The following is a 22,743-nucleotide window of genomic DNA, read 5'->3' as shown; positions in this document are numbered from 1 at the left end:
ACCAATCCTTGAGGAACTCCACTGGCAACCTCCTTTCAGTCTGATAGTTCCCCTTTCACCACAACACATTGCTGTCTTCCTTTTTAACCAGTTAGAATTATAGAATATCAGGGTTGGAAGAGACCTCAGGAGGTCATCTAGTCCAACCCCCTGCTCAAAGCGGGACCTAATCCCCAACTAAATCATCCCAGCCAGGGCTTTGTCAAGCCTGACCTTAAAAACCTCTAAGGAAGGAGATTCCATTACCACGCTAGGTAACCCATTCCAGTGCTTCACCACCCCCCTAGTGAAAAAGTTTTTCCTAATATCCAACCTAAAACTGCAACTTGAGACCATTACTCCTTGTTCTGTCATCTGCTACCACTGAGAACAGTCTGGATCCATCCTCTTTGGAACCCCCTTTCAGGTAGTTGAAAGCAGCTATCAAATCCCCCCTCATTTTTCTCTTTTGCAGACTAAACAATCCCAGTTCCCTCAGCCTCTCCTCATAAATCATGTTCTCCAGACCCCTAATCATTTTTGTTGCCCTCCGTTGGACTCTTTCCAATTTTTCCACATCCTTCTTGTAGTGTGGGGCCCAAAATTGGACACAGTACTCCAGATGAGGCCTCACCAGTGTTGAATAGAGGGGAATGAACATGTCCCTCGATCTGCTGGCAGTGCCCCTACTTATACAGCCCAAAATGCCATTAGCCTTCTTGGCAACAAGGGCACACTGTTGACTCATATCCAGCTTCTCATCCACTGTAACCCCTAGGTCCTTTTCTGCAGAACTGCTACCTATCCATTCGGTCCTTAGTCTGTAGCAGTGCATGGGATTCTTCCGTCCTAAGAGCAGGACTTTGCCCTTGTCCTTGTTGAACCTCATCAGGTTTCTTTTGGCCCAATCTTCTAATTTGTCTAGGTCCCTCTGTATCCGATCCCTACTCTCCAGCATATCTACCACTCCTCCCAGTTTAGTGTCATCTGCAAACTTGCTGAGGGTGCAATCCACACCATCCTCCAGATCATTAATGAAGATATTGAACAAAACCAGCCCCAGGACTGACCCTCAGTGGACTCCACTTGATACCGGCTGCCAACTAGACATGGAGCCATTGATCAGTACCCATTGAACCTGACGATCTAGCCAGCTTTCTATCCACCTTACAGTCCATTCATCCAGCCCACACGTCTTTAACTTGCTGGCAAGAATTCTGTGGGAGATCGTATCAAAAGCTTTGCTAAAGTCAAGGAATAACACGTCCACTGCTTTCCCCTCATCCACAGAGCCAGTTATCTTGTCACAGAAGGCAATTAGGTTGTCCAGGCATGACTTGTCCTTGGTGAATCCATGCTGACTGTTCCTGATCACTTTCCTCTCTTCTAAGTGCTTCAAAATTGATTCCTTGAGGACCAGCTCCATGATTGTTCCAGGGACTGAGGTGAGGCCTGTAGTTCCCTGGATCTTCTTCCTTCCCTTTTTTAAAGATGGGCACTACATTAGCCTTTTTCCAGTCATCCGGGACCTCCCCCAATCGCCATGAGTTTTCAAAGATAATGGTCAATGGCTCTGCAATCGCATCCGCCAACTCCTTTATCACCCTCGGATGCAGCGCATCCAGCCCCATGGACTTGTGCTCGTCCAGCTTTTCTAAATAATCCCGAACCACTTCTTTCTCCACAGAGGGCTGGTCACCTTCTCCCCATACTGTGCTGCCCAGTGCAGTAGTCTGGGAGCTGACCTTGTTCATGAAGACAAAGTAAAAAAAAAAAAAGCATTGAGTACATGATTTTTAGCCACGAAAGCTTATGCCCAAATAAATCTGTTAGTCTTTAAGGTGCCATTGGACTCCTTGTTGTTTTTGTGGATACAAACTAACATGGCTACCCCCTGATAATTAGCTTTTTCCACATCCTTGGTCACTAGTTTGCCTCCCCCATTCAGTAAGGGGCCCACACTTTCCCTGACCACCTTCTTGTTGCTAACAGACCTGAAGAAACCTTTCTTGTTACTCTTAACATCCCTTGCTAGCTGCAACTCCAAGTGTGATTTGGCCTTCCTGATTTCACTCCTGCATGCCTGAGCAATATTTTTATACTCCTCCCTGATCATTTGTCCAATCTTCCACTTCTTGTAAGCTGCTTTTTTGCATTTAAGATCAGCAAGGATTTCACTGTTAAGCCAAGCTGGTTGCCTGTCATATTTACTGTTCTTTCTACACATCGGGATGGTTTGTTCCTGCAACCTCAATAAGGATTCTTTATAATACAGCCAGCTCTCCTGGACTCCTTTCCCCCTCATGTTATTCTCCCAGGGGATCCTGCCCATCTGTTCCCTGGGGGAGTCAAAGTCTGCTTTTCTGAAGTCCAGGGTCCGTATTCTGCTGCTCTCCTTTCTTCCTTGTGTCAGGATCCTGAACTCGACCATCTCATGGTCACTGCCTCCCAGGTTCCCATCCACTTTTGCTTCCCCTACTAATTCTTCCCTGTTTGTGAGCAGCAGGTCAAGAAGTTGTCTACCCACCTTATAATCCCCATCTTCTCTCATTTAACTAACAGCTTCCCATGTGGTATCATCTCAAATGCTTTACTGAAGTCCGAGTATATTAAATCTACTGCATTTCCCTTATCTCAAGAAATCAGTTGTCTTCTCGAAGAAGGAAATCAGGTTAGTCTGGCAGAATCTATCTTCGGTAAACCCATGCTGCATTACATCCCCTTTTCTGTTTACCTCCAGGAATTTACTTCTTTCCCTCAACGTTTGTTCTAAAGCCTTTCATTCGAATGAGGTCAGACTAACAGGTCTGCAATTGCCCAAGCCTCTTTTTTCCCCCTTTCTTATATATAGATGCAATGTTAGCTAGTTCCCAGTCATATGGTATCACCCTTGAATAGGTAAATATATTAAAACTCCTTGCTGCTGGACCAGCAATCTCATCTGCCAGTTCTTTCAGTACTCTGGGCTGGAAATTATCTAGTCCCCATGATATAATCACATTAACCTCTAAGTTTCTCTTTCACTTCAGACGTGGTCATTTCTATTTCTCTGCACTTGCCATGTTCTATGTTGTCATCCCTACTGAAAACCAAGACAAAATACTCATTTAGTTTTTGGGCCATACCTAGATTATCTTTAATCTCCTCCCTGTCCACACTGCTTGGTGGCCCAAACTCATCCTTCCGAATTCTCTCTTTATTTATATAACTAAAACTCTTTTATTATTTGTTTTAATTTCCTTGGCAAGAGCTAATCCAACATGACTGTTAGCAATTCTCACTTTATTCCAACATTTTCTGACCTCTAAGATGTAGCTTTCTTTGCTGATCAATCCTGTTTCTCATTCCTTATAGGCTCTCTGCTTATTCCTAATAACCCTTCTTCAGTGGTTATTCAGCCATATGGGTCGGGAGCCTTTCCCTACCAGTTCTCCCTTTACTAGGGATGCAAGTTGCAGATAGTTTTTGTATGATCAATTTAAAGACATTCCAAGCCTCCTCCACATTTATATCCTTGAGTTCTTGTCAAGGCTGCTTCCCCACTCTGAACTTTAGGGTACAAATGTGGGGGCCTGCATGAAAACTTCTAAGCTTAACTACCAGCTTAGATCTGGTCCGCTGCCACCACTCCCAATGTGCTAATTCCCTTCCCTGGGTAGCCTTGAGAGACTCTTCACCAATTGCCTGGTGAATACAGATCCAAACCCCTTGGATCTTAAAACAAGGAGAAATCAATCAGGTTCTTAAAAAGAAGGCTTTTAATTAAAGAAAAAGGTAAACATCATCTCTGTAAAATCAGGATGGAAAATAACTTTACAGGGTAATCAAACTTAAAGAGCCCAGAGGAATCCCCTCTAGCCTTAGGTTCAAAGTTACAGCAAACAGAGATAAACACTCTAGCAAAAAGGTACATTTACAAGTTGAGAAAACGAAGATAAAAACTAACACGCCTTGCCTGGCTGTTTACTTACAAGTTTGAAATATGAGAGACTTGTTCAGAAAGATTTGGAGAGCCTGGATTGATGTCTGGTCCCTCTCAGTCCCAAAAGCAAACAACCCCCAAACCAAAGAGCACAAACAAAAGCCTTCCCCCCACCAAGATTTGAAAGTATCTTGTCCCCTTATTGGTCCTTTGGGTCAGATGCCAGCCAGGTTACCTGAGCTTCTTAACCCTTTACAGGGAAAAGGATTTTGGAGTCTCTGGCCAGGAGGGATTTATAGTATTGTACACAGGAGGGCTGTTACCCTTCCCTTTATAGTTATGACAGCTCTTCAGTTGACTTTGCTAACTAATTCCCTTCATTTTCCTTTTGTAATAAAACCCCATAGTTGGTGACCTGGTTTTGATTATCCTTCTGTTTAATGTAAACTGAATTAACTCATGATCACACAACCAGCTCTTCTACCTTGTCCTCATTCCTCACAGAACCTTCTCTAAAACTGCATCACCTCTTGTTGGTTCAGTGGCTGGCTGATGAAGCAAACTGTCCTCTGTTGCATCCAGGAATAACCAGGCCCTACAACTATTGTTCCTTCAGTAACCCAGTCACAGGACATGGCTGGAGTCTTCCAGGGTGTCTGGGCAGCACCCAGCAGAATGGAGTTCTGGTCCCGTTTGGAGACTCTGGCTGCTACTGTCATGGAAGTAATAATGGCTGCAGTAATCATTCACTTTGGCGCCCCAATCATTAGAGTAGGTGCCACTCTGTTCTAGCTACCGAAGGAAAGAACATGTCATCGGCATTACGCTCAGCTATAAAATTCCCTAGCTTTTCTGTGTGACCACTTCCCAGAGAGAGGATAATAATTTTCTACCACCCACAAAGGACACGATTCAATATTAGCCTGACAGCTTCCAAGACTTGATATATTTTGAAAAGAGAACGCGATTGCTGATCTGAGCCACTGATTGAACTATAGGAATGCATTTTACTCCTTCGTGGCACAGTGCCCCGAGCACTGTGGCAGGGGATGTGGGACGGTTTACAAATCAAGCATTACATGTTATTAACTGCTCTGAGGGACAGCTCTGTACCGGTCACAGACCCAAGCCACAGTGCTGGTCGACAGCAAGGAGTAGTGCTCACATCTCCAATGGGATAACAACGCTTGGCATTCCTACAGCGCCCTCTGATTTCCAGAGCACTTAACAAACATTAGCTAAGGGCCTGTATGCTTGTCCTTGAAGGGTGGAATGGACCTGGGGTCTTTGCTGGAGGCTGGAGCCACCGAGCTCCGGTTTAAAATGCCTCTGAGCATTGTACGCTAATAAGGAGGAAGGGAGAGCTGCTTTATTATTATTGCAATAGCCCCAATGGCAGTCACAGCCTTACTGTGCAAGGGGCTGTACAGACACAGTCCCTGCCCTCAAAGAGCTTACAATGTAAGTAGACAAGATAGACAGAGGGAAATCAAAACACACAGAGCTGTGGCTAGTGGCAAAACAGGGCTTAGAACCCAACTGTCTTGAATCTTATTCCTGTATCCTATCCACTGGACCACACTGCCCCTCTCTGTTCTGGAGGTTTTATAGCAACTTGAAGAAATAGGATCAAATCCAGCAATTCTTACTGATGAGACTAGTCGTATAACTCCACTTTGAGTGCGTGCAATAAGAAGGCCAAACATCTCCAGGAGCTACGTTAAGCTGCGACCTTACTTTGACATTCCATTGCTGGTACATGATAAAGGGCAGCTTCTGATCAGGAAGGCCAGCCGGGAAAAGATTGAGCTCTCTCTTTTAATGCATATGGATCTCTTTCTCTCTTGCGTCATATTTTAGATATGAAGGGCATGTGGAAACCTTGTCCTTGAGTAGGCTGAAGCCACTCAGGTTATAAACTAACATCCTTCTGGAACTCCTTTTTCTTTATTACTTGTACTAAGCCCAGAGGTATATGCTATCAGTCTCCCAGGGCAGAAACAGCCCCTGGCTTAAGGTACTTACCATCTAGGATTTAGACACGACACAAGTGGGTGTGAGAAGAGATGGATCAGATCCTGCATTCATGCAGTTGGTTCATGGACACTGTTTAATTATTTATTGGTTTAGATACTGTTCAATACTTCTTCATTTTTGATGTTACAGGAGCACCTGGAGGCCTGAGTGAGACTGGAAATTTATTGTGCCAGGTGCTGTACATACAGACAGTAAGAGACAGTCCCTGCCCTATAGAGGTTTACAATCTAAACAGACAAATCAGACAAGGGAAGAATTTCTCCCTCTCTAACAGATGGGGAATTAAGACACAGAAAAAGTATAAACAACTTGGCCAAGGTCACACAAGGAGCCTGTGGCAGGGCAGCAAATTGAACCAAAGCTCCTGAGTTCCAGTCCAGTGCCTTAACCATAAGACCATCCTTCCTCTCATAGAGTGCCTGGCAGACCATACGAACGGCCATACTGGTCAGACCAAAGGTCCATCTAGCCCAGTATCCTGTCTGCCGACAGTGGCCAATGCCAGGTGCCCCAGAGGGAATTAACAGAACAAAGAATCATCAAGTGATCCATCCCCTGTCACCCATTTCCAGCTTCTGGCAAAGAGAGGCTAGGGACATCATCCCTGCCCCTCCTGGCTAATAGCCATTGATGGACCTATCCTCCAGGAACTTATCTAGTTCTTTTCTGAACCCTGTTATAGTCTTGGTCTTCACAACATCCTCTGGCAAGAAGTTCCACAGGTTGAAGTGGAAGTGAAGTGAGTTTATAGGCAGGAGTGGAATGATGCCAAGGTGGTGACTGGACTAATGGGTTCCGGGGGGAAATTCCAGGCATAGGGGCAGCATGGAAAAAGATCAGAGCCATTAGTGTGAAAATGAGGACTCCTTCTGCAGCCCTTTCTGCAAGATAAATTAAGATGAAGCAGAGGAAACAGAGGTTACCACTGTCTAACCTGAAACCAGTTTCTGAAAATAGCTGCTCTCAGATCAGTTGAGTTGTAACCACTCTGATACTATGATTCCCTCTTGCTCCACCTTGCAGGGTTAAAACAGGCACAAGTTTCTATTTTTACATGGCAATTTGCATAGGGATCTTAACGGTCACTCTGGCAAATGAGGCTGAATGTTACAATGTTCTAAACTTTACAGCTGTCTGTGTTAGTCTCTAAGGTGATGCAGCGGCTGCCCCAGGGAATGGGGTAGAGGGTAGGTCCCCTAAGGAGAAAAGCTCCTTCCCCAGATTCAACTCTTTGCATGTCAGAATATCTACCCAGAAGCTAGAAATGCAGCATCAGTAGTAGCCGCTTTGAGAAAATGTTCAGTAGTGAACATACAGCATGGGAAATGATTCTGAATTCAAAAGGAAGCTAAAACACAGATTTCCTCTATCCTGAGTGTAACTAAACAAGGTGTGCCAAAAGCACACCTTGCAGCGTTCAATAATTTGTCCCTAAGCATCACTTGTCTAGAATACAGAGATGTGGCTTGTGGAGACTACAAATCCCAGCATGCAAATACTCCCTCTGGCGCCTCACGGAAGCCACTTGATCCAAAACTGGCTTAAGATAGAACACAGCATGCTGGGAACTGTAGTTTCTATGGGCTGCAATGCCAATCAAGACAAGAAGGTCTCCAATTAGTGTTATTTTTGTGTGAAGTGAGTGAGAGTTGCCAATGTAGGTACTGACTGGGCAAACGGACGTCACCCATGAGGAATGCAAGTCGCTCGCCGATGGATAGAGCGCCAGACTGGGAGTCAGGAGATCTGTCTCTGTTCACAATTCTACTGAGCAGCTCTGTGCAAGTCGCTTTCCCTCTGTTTCCCCCTCACCTTTCATTTGTCTTGTCTATTTAGACTGTAAGTGCTTTGGGGCAGGGACTCTCTCTTCCTATGTGTTTGTACCGCACCTAGCACAGTGGGGCCCTGCTCTCAGGAGGGGCTTCTAGATGGTTTAGTTGGGTAGAGTTACCATATTTAAAAATTAAAAAAAGAGGACACTCCACGGGGCCCTGGCCCCGCTCCTTCCCCGCCCCGCCCCAACTCCGCCCCTTCCCTGCCCCAACTCCGCCCCCTCCCCTGAGCGCCCCGCATTCCCCCTCCTCCCTCCCAGCCATGCGAAACAGCTGCCCGAGCACTACCAGCTTCATGGTTTGCCGGGCAGCCCCCAGACCTCCAGACCCTGCGCCCCCGGCCGGGCGCTTCCCCAGCGCAGACGGAGCCCGGGAGGGGAAGCGCCCGGCCGGGGGTGCAGGGTCTGGAGGTCTGCCCGGCAAACCGTGAAGCCGGAAGCGCTCGGGCAGCTCGGCTCTTCAGCTACACAGAGCTGAGGTGTCTGGGGGGAGCAGCAGCCGCCGCCGTGGGGGAATCCGCCTGCCGCTCGCAGCCTGCCGGAGCCGCTCTAAGGGAAGCAGGGGACTAGTATTTTCCCGGACATGTTCAGCTTTTTGGCAATTCCCCCCGGACGGGGATTTGAGGACCAAAAAGCCGGCCATGTCCGGGAAAATCCAGACGTATGGTAACCCTATAGTTGGGGATTGGTCCTGCTTTGAGCAGGGGGTTGGACTAGATGACCTCCTGAGATCTCTTCCAACCCTGATATTCTATGATGCTCCTCTAGGGCAAATAATAGTGTATGGATGAGAACATGTACAAACTTGACACCGGTAAGGAAGTGCAGCTTCTTCCTGCAACAGAAGGTGCTTGAGGATAAAGACGATAGGACTGGATGGGAACAGACAGGGTATTACTGTATTTCCCTCTGATCTCTAAAAAGTATCCTTAATACAGCAATACAGCAGTCTGGGCACCTGGACTAGCTCAGCAGTGTCATGCTTCTGTTTCAACAGCCAGTGGCCACAGCTTTTGATTTCACTCCAGCCTGCTGTAGAACTTGGACTACTTCAACTCTCCTGCCCTGTCTTGTGAAAAGCGAGTAGTGGATGCTCTCGGCTGGGAATGAATGGGGAGGTAGGCAAGAACTCATCACCGAGGTCTGGAGGGTACCAGCCATCTAAACCTGAATTATGTTGCCTGGGCCATGGACCAGTAGTTGGGAATATTTAAACTCTCTAACTTCCCTTCTCCTCTTCCTGAGTCTGTCTCTGAGAATTGGGAGGGTAAGCTGCATATAAGAACTTAAGAATGACCGACTGGGTCAGACCAATGGTCCATCTAGCCCAGTATCCTGTCTTCTGACAGTGACCACTGCCAGATGCCTCAGAGGGAATGAACAGTCCAGGGCAATTATCGAGTGATCCATCCCGTCGCCCAGTCCTAGCTTCTCGCAGTCAGAGACTTAGGGACGCCCAGAGCATGGGGTTGTGTCCTTGACCATCTTGGCTAATAGGCATTGATGGACCTATCCTCCATGAACTTATCTAGTTCTTTGTTGAACCCAGTATAGTTTTGGCCTTCACAACATCCCCTGGTAATAAGTTCCACAGTTTGACTGTGTGTTGTGTGAAGAAGTATTTCCTTTTGTTTGTATTAAACCTGCTGCCTGTTAATTTAATTGGGTGACCTCTGGGTCATGTGTTATGTGAAGGGGTAAATAACACTTCCCTATTCACTGTCTCCACACCATTTTTGATTTTATAGACCTCTATCATACCCCCCTTAGTCATCTCTTTTCTAAGCTTAACAGTCCCACTGTTTTTAATCCTCTGCATATGGAAGCTGTTCAGTATCCCCAGTCATTACTTTGCACTTATCAACATTGAATTTCATCTGCCATTTTGTTGCCCGGTCACCCAGTTTTGTGAGATCCCTTTGTAATGCTTCACTGTCTGCTTTGGATTTAACTATCTTGAGTAATTTTGTATCATCTGAAAATTTTGCCACCTCACTGTTCACTGCCTTTTCCAGATAATTTATGAATATGTTGAATTGCCCTGTTCTGTTCACTCCCTCAGAAAAGACTAGGTGTGAATGGAATGGGAACTGAAACCGGTTAGGGGCTGGGGCATTGGGTGGGGGTTGTTGCTGTCTAAGCTCCTCTCCTTCTGTAGTCCCAGATGAGTAGCAATGTCTCGTATGGGGAGTGTTAGATGTGTAAGGGAGATGGGTTTTGGCTGGATGAGAGACAGCTGCTCCGTTGATGTGTGGTGTTTCTCCCATCTCCATCTCCATTCTCACTGCTTGGCCTCAGGTAGGGTTCTTTGCCCTCCTGGCAAGTGGGATCCAGAAGGTGGGGATGGGAAATTGATGTGGGATCCTGCCTCTGCTGAGCTGTGAAGAGGGTGACCCTTTCTAGGCGCCTGGGGGCTTCCAGGTGGCGGGGAACTAGAGGTCTCACCTGGAGCAGGTTGGAGGTGGGGATTGTTAGTCCTTTTCCCCTCCTGGGGCTGCGAGGAATCTCACTTTCCTGTATGTGCTGAGTTGTGATGTAGGTGAAATGTGAGGGCAGAGGGGGCAGGTCCTTTCCCTTCTTAGGGAGTGAGTAGGGGAGGATGGGGGGTTACTCTGGGGTCCCCACTTCTCACCAGGTGCTGAGTGTGGTCAGCAGGAGATGGGAGTGCTAGATAACTAAGTGCTTTCCCTTTGTGAGGGATGGGGGTTTATTGGTGTGGGGCAGTTATGCTGGGGTCTCCCCTTGTCTCCAGGTGCTGAATGGTGGCACGCATTGGAGGTCAGTGGATTTGGGCAGGTCATTGCCCCTCCTGGGGGCTAGGTGTTGGAGGTGTTATTTTGGGGTCCCTAATTGTCCCCGTGTGCTGAGTCATGGGCTGGGTGTTGTGTGAGATTTGGGTTGGGAGAGATTTGGGCAGGCAGGTCCTTTCCCCTAAAGGAAGGGGATTTACTGTGGGGCCTCCCTGTCCTACACGATGAACTGTGGTGGGAGAGGGGTTGGGCAGGTTCTTTTCCCTGCAAGGGGGCTAGGTGCTATGGAAGGGGGTTGCTCAGGGGGTCCCCTGTCCTGGGTGCTAAGCTGTGGGGCAGGTGCTGGTGGGGGTCAGCTGGGGACTGAACCATGGAGTGGGCTGGGGGCAGGTGGTGGTGGTAGGGGCTCACTCCAGGGTCCCCCCATCCTGGAGGCTGAGGCATGCAGTGGGCTGAAAGGCAGGTGCTGGGGGGGGGTCATTTTGGGGGCTGGAGTTGGGCAGGTCCTTTCCCCTGCAGGGGGGCTAGGTGCTGTGGAGGGGAGTCACTTCAGGTGTCCCATTTCTGGGGGCTGAGCCATGGGGTGGACTAAAGGGAAGCTTCTGGTGGGGTCACCCTGTCCTGAGGGCTAAGTGGTGGGGTGGGTTGGGGGTCAGGTGGTGGTGGGGTGACATTGGGGTTCCCCTGTCCCTGGGGCTGAGCCATGGGATGGGCTGGGAGGCAGGTGGTGGGGGATCACTCTGGAGTCCCCCTGTCCTGGAGGCTGAACCGTGGGGTGGGGTGCCACTCGGGTTCCCCCATCCCAGGGGCTGAGCTGAGGGCTGGGCTGAAGGTCAGGGGCTGGGGAGGGGGTGACAGTGGGGATCCCCTCTCCTGGTGGCTGAGCTGTGGGGTGGGCTAGAGGGGATGTACTGGGGGGCACTCTGGGATCCCCTGTCCTGGGTGGGTTGGGGGGTCACTCCAGTATTCCCCATCCCAAGGGCTGAGCGGTGGGCTGTGGGGCGGGTGCTGGGGGGATCACTCCGGTCCCCCCGTCCTGGGGGCTGAGTGATGGGGGACAGTTGTAGAGGGTCACTCCAGTCCCCCGTCCCAGGGGCTGAGCAGTGGGCAGGTGTGTGTGTGGTCACTCCGGGGTTCCCTATCCCAGGGCTGAGCGGTGGGGGACAGGTGGGGGGGTCACTCCAGTCCCCCCATCCCGGAGGCTGAGCAGTGGGGGTGTTGCGGAGTGTGGGGGAGTCAGGGCCCTGCACCCCTCTTCCCGAGATTCACTGCGACTCTCAACCAGCCAGTAAAGCAGAAGGTTTATTTAAGGACAGGAACACAGTCTCAAGCAGAGCGTGTAGGTACGACCAGACCCCCTCAATTAGGTCCCTCTGGGAGGTTCAGGGAGCTTAGACCCCAGCTTGGGGTTCCCTGCGTTGCACCACCCAGACCAAACCGAAACTAAACTCCCCCCTCCTCCCGCTGCTCCTCTCCTTTGTTCAGTCTCCCGGGCAGAAGGTGTTAATTCTCCCCCCCCCCCACCCCCCCCCCACCCCACCCCCCGTTCCTGGCTCAGGTTACAGCTCAGGTAGCTTCCTTCAAGGGAAGTCCCCCCTCCTCACTGCAATCCCCCTGCAACATTCCCAGGTCAAATCTGCCCTGCTCCCTGCTCCGTCACATCTCTCCCCCCTTTGAGACTGAACTGAGCGGGGTCACTCTGACCAGTGACCTGGGGAAGTTCAGGGCTCCCTCTCCGGGACAATGCGTCCGCTATCAGGTTGTCACGTCCCTTCACATGGACCACGTCCATGTCATAATCCTGCAGGAGCAGGCTCCACCTCAGGAGCTTGGCGTTGGCTCCTTTCATCTGGTGCAGCCAGGTCAGGGGAGAGTGGTCGGTGTGCACGGTGAAGTGACGCCCAAAGAGATATGGCTCCAGTTTCTTGAGTGCCCACACCATGGCCAGGCATTCCTTCTCGATGGCCGCGTAGTTCTGCTCCCGGGGTAGCAACTTCTTGCTCAGGTACACGATGGGGTGTCTCTCCCCCTTTTCATCCTCCTGCATTAACACCGCCCCCAGTCCTGTGTCTGAGGCATCGGTGAACACCATAAAGGGCTTGTCAAAGTCTGGGTTTGCCAGAACTGGGCCACTGACCAGAGCCTCCTTCAGCGCCCGGAGAGCCTCCTGGCACTCCTTGGTCCAGACCACTTTGTCTGGCTTCCCCTTCTTGCACAGCTCAGTGATGGGGGCGGCTATGGCGCTAAAGTGGGGCACGAACCTCCGATAGTACCCTGCCATCCCAATAAAGGCTTGGACCTGCTTTTTGGTTTGAGGAGCGGGCCAGTCTCTGATCACCTCCACTTTGGCTGGTTCCGGCTTTAGGCAGCCGCTTCCCACCCGGTGGCCTAGGTAGGATACCTCAGCCATGCCCACCTTGCACTTCTCCGGTTTTACGGTCAGCCCAGCCTTCTGGAGTCGGTCCAGCACTTGTCTAACCTGGGACACGTGGTCCTCCCAGGTCTGGCTAAAGACACAGATGTCATCGATATACGCCACGGCAAAACTCTCCATCCCCCTCAGTAGCTGATCCACCAGGCGCTGGAAGGTGGCCGGCGCTCCCTTGAGGCCGAAGGGCAGGGTCAGGAACTCATAGAGCCCCAGAGGGGTGACAAAGGCCGATTTCAGCCTGGCATCTGCATCCAGCGGCACTTGCCAATAGCCCTTTGTAAGATCCATGGTGGTAAGGTACCGAGCACCTCCCAGCTTGTCTAGGAGCTCGTCCGGCCTGGGCATGGGGTAGGCATCGGCTACAGTGATGGCATTGAGCTTCCGATAGTCCACACAGAACCGGATCGACCCGTCCTTTTTGGGGACCAGCACCACCGGCGAGGCCCAAGGGCTGGAAGACGGCTGGATCACCCCCAAAGCCAGCATGTCATTGACCTCTCTTTCCAGGTCCTGAGCAGTTTTCCCTGTGGCTCGGAAGGGGGAGCATTTTATAGGCGGGTGCGATCCTGTCTGCACCCGGTGGACAGTCAGATTAGTGCGTCCAGGCTGGTTGGAAAACAGCTGTTGGTACAGATGCAGCACCCCTCTGATCTCAGCTCGCTGGGCAGGGGTTAGCTGATCAGAGAGGGGAATTGCTTCCAGGGGGAAGCCAACTCTTGTCCCAGGGAATAGATCTACTAAAGGGTCATCTCCCTGCCCCTCCCACTGTCCACACACGGCCAACACCATATTCCCCCTGTCATAATATGGCTTCATCATATTCACATGGTACACCCGGTGGTGGTGTGCCCGGTTCGACAGCTCCACCACATAGTTTACCTCGTTTAGTTGCTTGACAACCTTGAAGGGCCCTTCCCAGGCGGCCTGGAGTTTGTTTTTCCTCACGGGGATGAGGACCATCACCTGATCCCCAGCGGCGAAGGCACGGGCCCGTGCTGTGCGGTCATACCAGACTTTCTGCTTCCTCTGGGCTCTGGCCAGATTCTCCCTGGCCAGGCCCATGAGCTCGGCAAGTCGTTCCCAGAAGGTCAGGACATACTCCACCACCGACTCTCCGTCAGGAGTGGCCTTCCCCTCCCATTCGTCTCTCATCAGGTCCAGGGGCCCCCTTACCCGCCTTCCATATAGCAGTTCGAAAGGCGAAAACCCGGTAGACTCCTGGGGTACCTCCCTGTACGCAAACAGCAGGTGAGGTAAGTACTTGTCCCAGTCCTGCGGGTGCTGATTCATAAATGTTTTCAGCATCATTTTTAGCGTCCCATTGAACCTCTCCACCAGCCCGTTGGATTGGGGGTGATATGCTGAGGCCCAGTTGTGCCGGACCCCACATCTCTCCCACAAGCACCGGAGTAGGGCCGACATGAAGTTGGACCCTTGGTCCGTCAAGACTTCCTTGGGGAACCCCACTCGGCTGAAAATGGTCAGCAGCGCATCCGCCACAGTGTCTGCTTCGATGGACGATAAGGGCACTGCCTCGGGGTAGCGGGTGGCGAAATCTACCACCACCAGGATGTATTTCTTCCCAGACCGGGTCGTCTTGCTGAGAGGTCCCACTATGTCCATGGCCACCTTCTGGAAAGGCTCCTCTATGATGGGCAAAGGTCTCAATGCTGCCTTCCCCTTGTCCCGGGCCTTCCCCACCCTCTGGCAGGGGTCACAGGATCGGCAGTACTGCCGGACGTTGGTGAAGACCCCGGGCCAGTAAAAGTTCTGTAGCAGCCTCTGCCTGGTGCGCTGGATCCCCTGGTGCCCTGCGAGAGGGATGTCATGGGCCAGGTACAGTAGCTTGTGGCGAAACTTCTGGGGAACCACCAGCTGCCTCCTGATCCCCCACGACTCCACTTCCCCCGGGGGAGCCCACTCTCGGTACAGGAACCCCTTCTCCCACAGGAACCTCTCCTTGCATCCTCTCCTCATGGTCTGTACCACACTGAGGTCAGCCAGGCCCCTTAGCTTCCGCAGGGAGGGGTCCTTCTGCAACTCGGCCTGGAACTCGGCGGCTGGGGAAGGGATGGGGACCTGCTCCCTCTCGTCGGCTGGGTCGGAAGCCCCAGCCACCCCGCGGCCTGTCCTTGGGTGTTCCCTCCCCACCTGGGAAGGGTTCGGTGCCTCCGGTGGGACATCCTTCCCAAGGTCAGGGCGTAGTGCCCCTCGCCGGCTCTGGCTACGGGTCATGACTAAGGCGGTCTGGGGGCTGCTTGGCCAGTCCTCTAGGTCCCCCCCCATCAACACCTCAGTGGGCAAATGGTGGTGCACTCCCACGTCCTTGGGGCCCTCCTTGGCCCCCCATTTCAGGTGTACCCTCGCTACGGGAACCTTGAATGGGGTCCCGCCCACCCCGGTCAGGGTCAGGAAGGTGTTGGGCACCACCCGATCTGGGGCCACCACCTCGGGCCGGGCCAGTGTCACCTCTGCGCCCGTGCCCCAGTATCCATAAACTTTCTTCCCATCCACCTCCAGGGGAACAAGGCACTCGTTCCGCAGGGACAGCCCCGCGCCAACCCTGTAAACGGAGAACTTTGAATCCGGAGCATCTGGCCCCCCAGAGAAGCTGGCCTGGGGTCCTTCTCTCTCTTGAGCAGTTGATAAGCTGCCAGCCCCTCTTGCGTGAGAAGCCTGCCCCTCGTCCGTCTGGGCCTCTACCAAGTTAACCCGGTGCGGGTTCGGTCTGCTCAGTCTGTCTTTGAGCTTGGGGCACTGGGCCCGAACGTGGCCTCTTCGGCCGCAGTAATAGCAGCTCATGTCCCGTGGGTCCCCTCGAGCCGGTCGGTTGTCCCTGATGCTGGGCATTCCCTGTGGGAGGGGATTCCCCATATTCCCCCTTTGGGAGGTCCCAGGGTGACTCTCTCTCTGCATCGCGGCGGGCCTGTTCCTTTGGGGCTCCTCCCTGCCACCCCCTGACCGGCTCTTTACAAACTCATCAGCCAGCTGCCCGGCGTGTCGCGGGTTCTCTGGCTTTCTGTCCACCAACCACAGCCTCAGGTCGGATGGGCACCGCTCATACAGTTGCTCCAGTACCAGCAGTTTAATCAGGTCCTCCTTCGTCTGGGCCCCACCAGCCCACTTGCTGGCGTATCTTTCCATGCGGACGGCTAGTTGCAGATATGAGATCTCAGGGGTTTTATCCTGACTCCGGAACCTTTCCCGGTACATCTCAGGAGTCAGCCCAAACTCACGTAGCAGGGCCTTTTTGAATAGTTCGTAGTCCCCTTTCTCTGCCTCTCCCAGTTGGCGGTACAATGCCACGGCTTTGGGGTCCAGTAAGGGGGTAAGGACCCGGAGTCTGTCCGCGGGATCAACCCGGTGCAGCTCGCAGGCCGTCTCAAAGGCCTCCAGGAAGTCATCCATGTCCTCCCCCTCCTTGTGTGGGGCCAGGATGCACTTATCAAAGCTCCGTGCAGTCCTGGGTCCTCCCTCACTCACTGCAGCCGGGGGTTCGCTGCCCCTCAGTCTCGCCAGTTCCAGTTCACGCTGATGCTGTCTCTCATTCTCCTCCCGTTCCTGCTGACGCTGTCTCTCTTCATGCTGTCTCTGTTGTTCACGATCCTCCAGCTCTCTCAGTTTTAGCTCTTTCTCCCATTCCAGCCAATTCCGCTCCACGGATGCCGAACGTCGCCGGGAGGATCCCCTGCTGGCCGGGGGGGTCACGGCGCCCTCGGTATTTGCTGGGCTCCTCCCCACCCTTCCCCTAGGCATAGGAAGGAGGGGTCTCGGGAAGCCCTCAGCAGCCGGCTGACCACTCCCAGCTGGGACAGACACTGGTGCCTGCGCTGCATTTGCCAGGCTGCTTCCCTGAGACACAGGGATCAGTTCATTCGCGCGATCTTCCGCCTCCAGCTGGGCAATGAGCTGTTCTTTGGTGAGCCTCCCAATGCGCAGCCCCCTCTGCTTGCACAGCTCCACCAGGTCGCTCTTAAGCCGCTTGGCATACATCTTCCTGCTGGCCACTCACCGGCCTGTGTGCTCACAGCTCCCCACAGTTCCCAGGGAGACCCCTAGTGTGCCAGCCCTTCTCGAGGTCACCACCTCTCTGCCAGGGTCGAGCTGCAGACTCCTCCGCCCCTGGGACCACTCGCTGCGATCCCCCCGGGGGACCCTGTTACTGCAAAAGTCCTTCTCGCTGGTCACACACTCCCAGGGGTAATAACCGTCTCTCTCTCACTCTTCAGCACGCCTGGTCCCCGTCAATCCCCCTTCGTTTTACTGCTCCCCAGTCACTTACTGCAGGAAGCGCCGTCCACGGGGTGCAGTAGATCCCGCCGCTGCCACCAGTTGTTGCGGAGTGTGGGGGAGTCAGGGCCCTGCACCCCTCTTCCCGAGATTCACTGCGACTCTCAACCAGCCAGTAAAGCAGAAGGTTTATTTAAGGACAGGAACACAGTCTCAAGCAGAGCGTGTAGGTACGACCAGACCCCCTGAATTAGGTCCCTCTGGGAGGTTCAGGGAGCTTAGACCCCAGCTTGGGGTTCCCTGCATTGCACCACCCAGCCCAAACCGAAACTAAACTCCCCCCTCCTCCCGCTGCTCCTCTCCTTTGTTCAGTCTCCCGGGCAGAAGGTGTTAATTCTCCCCATCCCCGTTCCTGGCTCAGGTTACAGCTCAGGTAGCTTCCTTCAAGGGAAGTCCCCCCTCCTCACTGCAATCTCCCTGCAACATTCCCAGGTCAAATCTGCCCTGCTTCCTGCTCCGTCACAGGGGGACACGTGTGTGTGTGTGTGTCACGCCAGGGTTCCCCGTCCCGGGGCTGAGCGATGGGGGACAGGTGTGGCCGGGGGGGGGGTCACTCCGGTCCCCCCGTCCCAGGGCTGAGCGGTGGGGGACAGGTGTGGCCGGGGCGGTCACTCCAGGATTCCCCATCCCGGGGCTGAGCGGTGGACTGGTGGACAGGTGTGTGTGGGGTCACGCTGGGGTTCCCCGTCCCGGGGCTGAGCAGTGGGCTGGTGGACAGGTGTGTGTGGGGTCACTGCGGGGTTCCCTGTCCCCGGGCTGAGCGGTGGGCTGGTGGACAGGTGTGTGTGGGGTCACTGCGGGGTTCCCCGTCCCGGGGCTGAGCGCTGGGCTGGTGGACAGGTGTGGCCGGGGGGGTCACTGCGGGGTTCCCCGTCCCGGGGCTGAGCGCTGGGCTGGGGGACAGGTGTGGCCGGGGGGGTCACTCCGGGGTTCCCCGTCCCGGGGCTGAGCGCTGGGCTGGGGGACAGGTGTGGCCGGGGGGGTCACTCCGGGGTTCCCCGTCCCGGGGCTGAGCGCTGGGCTGGGGGACAGGTGTGGCCGGGGGGGTCACTGCGGGGTTCCCTGTCCCGGGGCTGAGCGCTGGGCTGGTGGACAGGTGTGCGTGGGGTTCCCTGTCCCGGGGCTGAGCGATGGGCTGGTGGACAGGTGTGGCCGGGGGGGTCACTGCGGGGTTCCCCGTCCCGGGGCTGAGCGCTGGGGGACAGGTGTGGCCGGGGGGGTCACTCCGGGGTTCCCTGTCCCGGGGCTGAGCGCTGGGCTGGGGGACAGGTGTGGCCGGGGGGGTCACTCCGGGGTTCCCTGTCCCGGGGCTGAGCGCTGGGCTGGGGGACAGGTGTGGCTGGGGGGGTCACTCCGGGGTTCCCTGTCCCGGGGCTGAGCGCTGGGCTGGTGGACAGGTGTGGCCGGGGGGGTCACTCCGGGGTTCCCTGTCCCCGGGCTGAGCGCTGGGCTGGGGGACAGGTGTGGCCGGGGGGGTCACTCCGGGGTTCCCTGTCCCGGGGCTGAGCGCTGGGCTGGTGGACAGGTGTGGCCGGGGGGGTCACTCCGGGGTTCCCTGTCCCGGGGCTGAGCGCTGGGCTGGGGGACAGGTGTGGCCGGGGGGGTCACTCCGGGGTTCCCTGTCCCCGGGCTGAGCGCTGGGCTGGGGGACAGGTGTGGCCGGGGGGGTCACTCCGGGGTTCCCTGTCCCGGGGCTGAGCGCTGGGCTGGTGGACAGGTGTGGCCGGGGGGGTCACTCCGGGGTTCCCTGTCCCGGGGCTGAGCGCTGGGCTGGGGGACAGGTGTGGCCGGGGGGGTCACTGCGGGCTAAGCCGCGGGGCGGGGAAATCAGAGGGGCCGGCGCCCTCCTCCCGTCAGCGCCGCGGCCGGGCTGGGGGGCGGGGCACTCACACGTGGGGCCAGGGCCGCTGAGCCTTTGCCGACGTGTCCCTGCCCCGCGTGCCCCGGAAGCCCCGCCCTCACCCCGGTGACGTCATTGTGAATACGGTCTATCGGACCCATGTTGAGACCCCGCGCGCCGATTGGTCTGGCTGGAAGGGGCGGGGCCTGGCGGACGGGTCGCTGATTGGCCGGCCTAGGGAGTCCCGGGCTCAGTGCGCCTGCGCGGGGTGGCGGGAGGGATAAATATCGGCGGCGTTGAGCGCCCCTCCCCCCCACGTTACCGCCGGCGGAGTCGGTTGCGTCCGCTCCGCGCTCCCCTCACCTCAGCGCGTCCGCCCGGCCCGGCCCGGCTCGCCATGGCCTCCGCCGCCCCCGGCCAGAGCGGCTCCGCCGCGCCCCTCGCGCTGCAGCGCGGCATCGTCAAGATGGTGAGAGCCGGGCCCGGGCCCGGGCCCCCGGGACCTCCCGCTCCCCCGGCCGGGCGCTCCCGGGACCGAGACCCCGCGCTCCCGCCCTGGCGCCCGGGCCCGTGTCGGTGCCGCAGGTCCCCCGGGCTCTCCCGGCGCTGCCCCGGCGCCTTTGCAACCCCCCCGCCGGTGCTTCCCCCGCGGGTCCCCGGTGTGCCCCCCTGTCCGCCCCGCGCCCGAGCGGAGCCCCCGCCACTCCCCGCGGGCAGGGCTGGGGGCTGCCCGGTGCCGGGCGCTGCGGCGGACGCCGCCCCCATTCCCTGCCGGGGCTGTCACCTGCCGGCCCCGGCCATGTGCTGCGGGGGGCCGGGCCTGGCGCGCTGCCCCGCGGCTGGAGGTGGCAAGGGAAGCGGGGGCCAGGCGAGGGCTGGCAGCGTCCTGCCTGGTGTCGGGTTGGGCCCGAAACTCCGCTGCGGTGCCTTCCCTGCAGGCCTTCCGACGTGGGAGGGGTTGGCCATGTCCTCCAGTCTCGCCGGGGTTGGGGGCTGGGGCATGCTCTCTGCCCTCCCCCGAGGGCTGGAGACCTGCTCAGGGATTGCTCTGGTCAGGTGGGTGGACATGTGTTCATCCTGGGGCTGGGGAGGGCATGCTCTCTGCCTGCAGGGAGGGGCCTGGACCAGAGCATTGGTGGGTATGTACTTTACCCTGGTGGCTTGGCAGGCCCTGATGTCCAGGGCCGGCTTTCCCTTGGCTTCGCAAAGTTTTCAGTAGCTGTATGAAAAACTCGCTCCTACATGAGTCTGGAGGGAGACTGCTTGGGGTGAGCCACGAACAGGGTGTAGGATGGTGCGGGAGGGACGTGGACACATGCAGCTTGGTGTGGGGGTGTCTGCATTGTTTGTCTGGGGGGCTGAGAGAGTTAGGGAGGCGGGCATGCAGTGTGTTTTCTGTTTTGGAATTGATCTGTGTGCTGGAGGGGGTGGGAGAGACCTAGCTTGGGGTTGGTGTATTGCACACACCTCCAGCTGTATTGGCCCAGACAGTGTTTGCAGCAAGCCCTGCTCTGGAAGCTACCACAAAGTCTAATCCTTTGCCGTTACCTGGACTGCTGGGAGCCTGTGGGGAGGCTAGGGTTTTCAGATGGGAACCTGCTCTGTGGGAGAGGAGCGGGCACAAGACACATAGCTCAGTTATTTTTTGGGGGGGATGAATGAGGGGGTTGGTGGAAACTGATACTTGTTTTTCTGGTTGGACTGGGGTGTGTGGGGGGAGCTGGGGCTAGTGGGTTGTTTCATTACAGGCCCTGTTAACAGTCAAGGTGCTAGCAACTGTCCTAAAGTCACTGTTACTAGCAGGTCCGGGGGCCGTGGAGGCAGGGAGTTTTTACAGTGGTCCTACCTCACTCTCTTGTAGTTTGTCCTTATCACAACTTTAAATGTGTTCAGAAAAAAGCCTGTTCACGCTGGGCTGGGAAGGGAAGCAGTGCTGGGTCTGGGCAGGTGGCGCAAGTACTGTTTCAGCTATAGTGCGGAACAGAATCTTAAAAAGAACAGGAGTACTTGTGGCACCTTAGAGACTAACAAATTTATTAGAGCATAAGCTTTCGTGGACTACAGCCCACTTCTTCGGATGCATAAGAAGTGGGCTGTAGTCCACGAAAGGTTATGCTCTAATAAATTTGTTAGTCTCTAAGGTGCCACAAGTCCTCCTGTTCTTCTTTTTGCGGATACAGACTAACACGGCTGTTACTCTGAAACAGAATCTTAGTGGAATCTGGGCATTGGCCCTGACCTGTGCCATGCTATGCTCTGAAGGGAACAGTCTTCTAGCCAAGGCAGCAGCGCAGGGGGATGCTCTGGGGGTGGGGGTCACATCTCTGCTTGCAGAGTGGTTCAGAAGTTGTTGCCCCCTTGTCTTCCTCCAAGAAGGGACCCTCATTTCACTCACTACAGCTCATGTGGGCTTTTTACCACCAGAGGGCTTAATCCACTGACTTTTCAGAGCTTCGAATGTGCCCCGTTGGGCTGAAACTGGAAAGGCTTGCTCCTGGTTTAGCTCTTTCAGGAGCTCCCCAGAGGGGATGTGCATAGTAGGTAAAAAATGTAACTAGAGTTTTAACCAGCTTTGAGTTGCTAGGCAGCTGCTAGAGATCCCAGGGAAATTGAGCATCAGACTTCCTGGTTCCTCTGCCAGTGGGAGTGCCGTGGGATTTAGGGTTGGCCCTAGGTCTGAGGTTAGACCCTCTGTACTCCCCTTTGGGCTGAGATTTTTCAGGCTGTTTCTGCCCCAAGATGGACAGCTGCATAAGTTTTCACAAAAATCAGCTGAGTAGTTTGTGTGGAAAACAAACAGGTCCCTAATTTAAAATGGGGTTTATAGAGCAACCAGTGCACTGAGGCCTCTAGTCCTACTGTAATATACAGAGTATATGAAATACAGTTGGTGATTGATGGCAAGAGTTCAGTGAGGAGGGAATGTGCTGTGCAAGCAGAGTAAAAGATGCACCATTCCCAAACTAGGTGTGGATTGGGGGCAAGTCTGTATTAAGAACAGTTCTTTAGCTGTATTGACTCTCCCACAGAGTAGGGATTCAGGCGTTGGAAGGTTGGGAGGAAGGCTACTGATGCTGTTACTTACTTTCCCTGCTAGATTAGCAGGCAGAGGAAACACTCATCTAGTCTCCGCCCCAAATCGAAGCATGTGCTTTTATTTCCTTCCAGCATTTCTTCTTTGGATGTTTTGTCCTTTTCCTGTTATCTTCTGTTCCTTTCCCCCAAGATAAGGTGCTTGAGCAGGCTAAAGAAGCCTCTGCAGCAGTTTCCCTCTCAGGGCATGAGAGACTAAAACTCTCTAAATTTCACTCTGGGGCCGGCTGCTTCTGCCAGCAGCACTGTTTGCAGGAGGTCACTTGATAGAAATTGAAGGGCAGTGAATTTAGACCCAGTAGAAATAAATGCTACTTTATGCAGCATAATCATCCTTGTGGCATCCATCGCCTCAGGAGGTTATCGAGAGGCACGCAGTAACGGGATAATTTTATGACCTTACAATTGTAGCTTTGCAACCTGTGATTAAAGGGGAAATCAAACGTCCTGCTTCAGGGTACAAACTGATTGTGTGGAGGAGTCAGGAAGGCACTCTTCCATCTGCAGAATGGTACAGTTGGGTGTACTCAGGTTTTTGTTGCCTTGTGGAGTAGCAGACTTGGGTCGCTA

The 22,743-nt window shown here is 54.6% G+C and overlaps 1 protein-coding gene across 1 annotated transcript in view; it reads left to right on the top strand.

Annotated features, from left to right (window-relative positions):
* The first annotated feature begins 19,386 nt into the window (after nucleotides 1-19,386).
* SND1 (staphylococcal nuclease and tudor domain containing 1) overlaps nucleotides 19,387-22,743 on the top strand; it is a 483,811-nt gene continuing 480,454 nt past the window's right edge. Inside the window, exon 1 of the mRNA XM_054040282.1 lies at nucleotides 19,387-19,549. Within this exon, the coding sequence (XP_053896257.1) occupies nucleotides 19,478-19,549 (72 nt within the window). The 5' untranslated portion in view covers nucleotides 19,387-19,477. The remainder of the gene's footprint in view (nucleotides 19,550-22,743) is intronic.

Source organism: Malaclemys terrapin, chromosome 1, assembly GCF_027887155.1.
Source record: "Malaclemys terrapin pileata isolate rMalTer1 chromosome 1, rMalTer1.hap1, whole genome shotgun sequence".
NCBI lineage: Eukaryota > Metazoa > Chordata > Testudines > Emydidae > Malaclemys > Malaclemys terrapin.
This window is presented reverse-complemented; position numbering and strand designations above follow the sequence as displayed.